Here is a 6,108-nt window from a genome sequence, read left to right on the forward strand (position 1 = left end):
TATATTTGGAAATAAAGAAATATTTCATGAATATCAGAATAATTTCATATGACTTAACATTCTAAACATTCTCTCATAAAATGTATCTGAATTGATTCCATGTTTACAGTGATTTATTAACTGTAAACATCACTGCTCTAGAGGAGATCTGCATGGAGGAATGGGCCAAAATACCAGCAACAGTGTTGTAAACCTTGTGAAGACTTACAGAAAACGTTTGCCTCTGTCATTGCCAACAAAGGGTATATAACAAAGTATTGAGATAAACTTTTGTTATTGACCAATACTTATTTTCCACCATAATTTGCAAATAAATTCATTAAAATCTACAATGTGATTTTCTGGATTTTTTTTCTCATTTTGTCTGTCATTGTTGAAGTGTACCTATGATGAAAATTACAGGCCTCTCTCATCTTTTTAGTGGGAGAACTTGCACAATGGTGGCTGACTAAATACTTTTTTGCCCCACTGTAGGTGTTTCACTTGTCTCTAATGTACTGCAAAGAGTGATAATATAATACTGACAAGGTAATATGACCAATACATTTCTATTAAATCTTACCTCTCTCTGAGCAGGCTCCTCCTTCATGTCTGTCAGTTGATGGTGATATACAGGCTGAGATGGACATGGAAGAGAGAGAGAGGATCTCTACCTCTTACTGTAACTCACAGTCACTCTCAGTGTGTTCTGTATAACCATGGTACTCTGTCTGATCATCTGGCTGGTTCTTGCTGTATTGTGCTTCGGTATGATGGAACCTTTTCCCTCATTGGTTTATCGTATCTTTAACTAATTTTAACTATGGTTTTATCATTTCTAATATCTTTCAAATTATCACTCAGTCTTTCTTTTACTCCCAGAGTGCACAGGAGACCATGTCCAACAGCAACCAGGAGGTGTGATTGCTGCAGAAGGAGGACTGGTAACACTGAGTTGTCAATATAACACCAGTGCTAATAATGCATATCTATATTGGTACAAACAAGAAGCAAATGACTTCCCTAAACATATGCTGAGACGTTTTTCTGTTCTTTTGGATCTGGAGACAATGCTGCAGGGTTCAAGGAGAGATTTGATGCCCGTCTCGATGCAGACTCAAAATCAGTCCCGTTGACAATCCAGAGGKTGCAGCTGTCTGACTCTGCTGTGTACTACTGTGCCCTGCAGCCCACAGTGAGAGGAAACCTGTGCAGACTGTACAAAAACCTGGAGAAAAAAACTGACATCCCCTAGACATCCCCTCATTTTTTATTTCATCATTACTTTGTGTAAACAAAAAACACACACTGAACATGAACAATGAACGATTTTCAATGAGCAATAAAAAACAAATGTTAAAAATGTTGAATGGGAGAGTGACAAAAACTCTATATATCTGATTGGGTTGCTTATTATTACTTTAGATTGTAGATTTAAATAGGAAAGCAAAAAACTGTGAATGAATGAACRCCTCATGTTGAATAAATTAATATATTGAAGATCTTGCATCAAGCAACTCTCTTACCCTAAAATCAAGAAAATAAATGGAAATAAATAAGACAGTTTTATCCAATATCCAATAGAGGGCGACTAAGGTAATCATTTTTCAGTGCAGCCCTGCATTCTGAGGATGTGACAGTGAATCAAGCAGCAGCAAGACATCTGCTGTTACTTCTGCTCATCTGACAACTCTCTGTATTTTGGGGTGGGGTTTCAAAGGTTTGAGAAGAGATGGTCCATTCAAAATTAGAAAAAAAGAGGGGTTGGGGGTGGAGAGGCGGGACACAATGAAAATAGTATGGGTAGCCATTTGATTACCTGTTAAGGAGTCTTGGGGGTAAAAGCTGTTGAGAAGCCTTTTGGTCCTAGATTTGGCGCTCCRGTACCGCTTGCCATGCTGTAGCAGAGAGAACAGGCAATGACTGGGGTGGCTGGGGTCTTTGACAATTTTTAGGGACTTTTTTTGACAACGTCTGGTGTAGAGGTCCTGGATGGCAGGCAGCTTATCCCCAGTGATGGGCTGTACGCACTACCCTCTGTAGTGCCTTGCTGTCGGAGGCCAAGCAGTTGCCGTACCAGGCAGTGACGCAACCRGTCAGGATGCTCTCGATGTTGCAGCTGTAGAACCTTTTGAGGATCTGAGGACCTATGCCAAATCTTTTCAGTCTCCTGAGGGGGAATAAGCTTTGTCGTGCCCTCTTCACAACTGTTTTGGTGTGTTTGCACGATGATAGTGTTAGGTTCTTATTCTTCAGAGTAAATAACCCAAGGACACTAGAGAAGCTTAAACCAAGTTACATTTTTCCCAAAGGTTCTGTACAGCTGTAATCAGACAACCCAACATTTGTCCCATCCATATATTTATATCCCACTTAAGACACTCCCTCTCTCCAATCCTTACAGTTTATGCCCAACAGGAAGAAGGTAACCAGATACTAAACCCTGATTACTCCCTTAACTTCTCTGCGCTACGAATCCCGTTAGCGGGATCACTTTCCTAAACAACCGCTAGAATTGCAGGGCGCCAAATGCAAAAATATTACAAAAAATATTTATAATCATGCAATCACAAGTGAAATATACCAAAACACAGCTKAGCTTGTTGTTAATCCACCTATCGTGTMAGATTTTGAAAATATACTTTACAGCGAAAGAAATCCAAGCTTTTGTGAGTGTAGTAATCAATGCTACAACAGCTAGCCCCAAATTAGCATGGTCACAAAAGTCAGAAAAGCAATAAAAATAATCGCTTACCTTAGATAATCTTCGGATGTTTGCACTCACGAGACTCCCAGTTACACAATAAATGTTATTTTTGTTCGATAAATATGACTTTTATAACAAAAAACGCCATTTGGGTTCCGCATTATGTTGAGAAAACAACAGCCTCGTTCCGGTCCTGAAAGGAAGAAGAAAATTCCCAAACGTATCAGATTAAAAAATATTACTAAAAATATTTATAATCATGCAATCACAAGTGAAATATACCAAAACACAGCTTAGCTTGTTTTTAATCCACCTATCGTGTCAGATTTTGAAAATATACTTTACAGCGAAAGAAATCCAAGCTTTTGTGAGTGCAGCAATCAATGCTAGAACAATTAGCCTTAWATTAGCTTGGTTAGCTTGGTCACGAAAGTCAGAAAAGCAAAAAAAAAATAATCGCTTACCTTAGATAATCTTCGGATGTTTGCACTCACGAGACCCCAGTTACACAACAAATGTTATTTTTGTTCGATAAATATTACTTTTATCACAAAAAAACGCCATTTGGGTTGTGCGTTATGTTCAGAAAACCAAAGCCTTCTTCCGTTCGACAAATTCCAAAAAGTATCCGTAATGGTCATAGAACAGTCAAATGTTTTTATAATCAATCCTCAGGTTGTTTTTAACAAACATAATCGATAATATTTCAACCGGACCATAACCTATTCATTAAGAGAGAAAAGGAAAATGGAGAGCTCCTCTCGCACGCGCAGGAACTATTCGGAGGACACCTGACTACTTTTGAAAAATCATGCTCATTTTTCAAAATAAAAGCCTGAAACTATGTCTAAAGCCTGGTCACAGCCTGAGGAAGCCATTGGAAAAGGAATCTGGTTGATACCGCTTTAAATGGAAGAAAGAGGTCCAGGAAACACAGATTTTATTTTTTAGATATCACTTCCGGGTTAGATTTTCTCAGGTTTTCGTCTGAAGAATACGTTTTGTTATACTCACAGACAATATTTTGACAGTTTTGGAAACTTTGGAGTGTTTTCTATCCTAATCTGTAAATTATATGCATATTCTACGATCTGGGCCAGAGAAAATGTCAGTTTACCTTGGGAACGTTATTTTAAGAAAAGAAAAAAATCTGACCCCTAGCGCTAAGAAGTTTAAGGGGAACTGACCTCACCACTCATTTGCTGACCTCAACCCCTCCTTCACCTAATTCACAGATATCCATCTGTCTTCCCTATATCAACACGTCACTCTCCTCTCCTCCATCAAACACATTCCAAMGCCTTCTGGTTTCTACAGAGAACAATTAACTTTCTCCTTTGATTCTATGCTTCTTCTCTATCATTTATTTAATATMTCCATGTTCAAAATGTYGAACCCAACAATAGTTTGTTGGGGATGTGGACACCAAGGAACWTGAAGCTCTCAACCTGATCCACTACAGCCCYGTTGATGAGAATGGGGTCGTGCTCAGTCCTCCTTTTCCTGTAGTACAAAATCATCTCCTTTGTCTTGATTACATTGAGGGACAGGTTGTTGTTCTTGCACCACCAGGCCAGATCTCTGACCTCCTCCCTATAGGCTGTCTCGTCGTTGTCGCTGATCAGGCCTACCACTGTTGTGTTGTCTGCAAACTTAATGATGGTGTTGGAGTCGTGCCTGGCCATGCTGTCGTGGGTGAACAGGGAGTATAGGAGGGGACTGAGCACGCACTCCTAAGGCGGCCCCCRTGTTGAGGATYAGCGYGGCGGATGTGTTGTTACCTACCCTTACCACCTGGTGGCGGCCCGTCAGGAAGTCCAGGATCCAGTTGCGGAGGGAGTGAGCTTTGAGTAGTGATGAGCTTTGAGRGCACTATGGTGTTGAACGCTGAGCTTTAGTCAATGAATAGCATTCTCACATAGGTGYTCCTTTTGTCCAGGTGTGAAATGGCAGTGTGGAGTGCAATAGAGATTGCATCATCTGTGGATCTGTTGGTGCGGTATGCAAATTGGAGTGGGTCTAGGGTTTCTGGGATAATGGTGTTGATGTGAGACATGACCAGCCTTTCAAAGCATTTCATGGCTACAGACGTGAGTGCTATGGTTCGGTAGTCATTTAGGCAGAAGGGAGCAATGGTGATTAGTTCAAGAAGAGGTTTGATTCAAGGCTCAATTTAACTTCTAGCTCTGTCCCCTTGACGATCCAGAGGTTGCAGCTGTCTGACTCTGCTGTGTACTACTGTGCTCTGAATCCCACTGTGACAACAGGAGATTTAGTCACTGTACAACAACACAGGGTAGAGTGTTGTTCAGACAATGTCACAAGCTTCTCAATGTTTGACGACACACAGAAAGAGGAGGAGACAAGGATTTCATAGTCTCATCATGGCCTAGTTACATCAGAGTGGCTAAGGAATTTACTGATTCTTGCTGCATGTTGTTATGGTATGATAATATTACATTCTTAATTTGTTTTCTGCCTATGCTCCAAGCCCTTTATTTTTTCAAACATATGTTTAAGTTTTCTACAATTACTACTAATTTTATACATTTTAATTCCCTATATCATGTTGCTTAACTCCACTTTCCCCTAATACAAATGTGTGTCCTTTTCCAGAATGCAGAGGAGAAGACTCAGTCATTCAGCCACCAGGAGATGTGATCGCTACTGAGGGAGAACAGGTCACACTGGACTGTCAATTTGAGACTTCAGTTACTACAAATCTAAATCTGTTCTGGTACAGGTATGAATCTAATTACTTCCCAAAGTTTATGTTGGGACGTTTTTCTTTTGGAGGTATAAATGCCACTGGATTTGAGGAGAGATTTGATGCCCATCTAGATAAAGACTCAAAATCWGTCCCCTTGACGATCCAGAGGTTGCAGCTGTCTGACTCTGCTGTGTACTACTGTGCTCTGAGGCCCACTGTGACAACAGGATATACAGCCCCCTTACAGAAACTATTTGATAGTGTGATAAAAGACTCTTAGAGAGCCTAATGGAAGCTCCTCCTTAATGCTTCCTRAGGCAGAGTTAAAGAAGTGGTGACACATACAAGTGTGTTTGCTCTCTCCTTACTTACCCTTCTCACAGTAGACATGGAATCTTGGCTGAAGAATATTTTGATCCTTGCTGCATTTTGTTGTGGTATGATAAAAATATATATATATTTGCTTACTAGCCATTGCTTAAATGATACYGTTCTATTATCATGTAAAATAGAGAAAGTTGCTCAATCTATATGCGTCTAATGATTTAATGGGTATAAATCTTTTTCAACGTATTTCATTTCTCTCCAGAATGCAGAGGAGACAGAGTGTTACAGACAAAGGAGTTGAGACGGCTACTGAAGGAGGACATATAACACTTGTCTGTCATTATGAAACAGACGATCTACGTCCATATCTATTCTGGTACAAACA

At 40.0% G+C, this 6,108-nt stretch overlaps 1 gene segment (V, D, J or C); it reads left to right on the top strand.

The window, feature by feature from the left end:
* The first annotated feature begins 621 nt into the window (after positions 1–621).
* On the top strand, positions 622–5,347 carry LOC111956993 (T cell receptor alpha variable 12-3-like). The segment is given in 4 exon segments: positions 622–747; positions 862–1,231; positions 4,830–4,982; positions 5,303–5,347. Coding segments are annotated over 4 exon segments (617 nt in total).
* The last annotated feature ends 761 nt before the right edge of the window (positions 5,348–6,108 follow it).

Source organism: Salvelinus sp. IW2-2015, linkage group LG32, assembly GCF_002910315.2.
Source record: "Salvelinus sp. IW2-2015 linkage group LG32, ASM291031v2, whole genome shotgun sequence".
NCBI lineage: Eukaryota > Metazoa > Chordata > Actinopteri > Salmoniformes > Salmonidae > Salvelinus > Salvelinus sp. IW2-2015.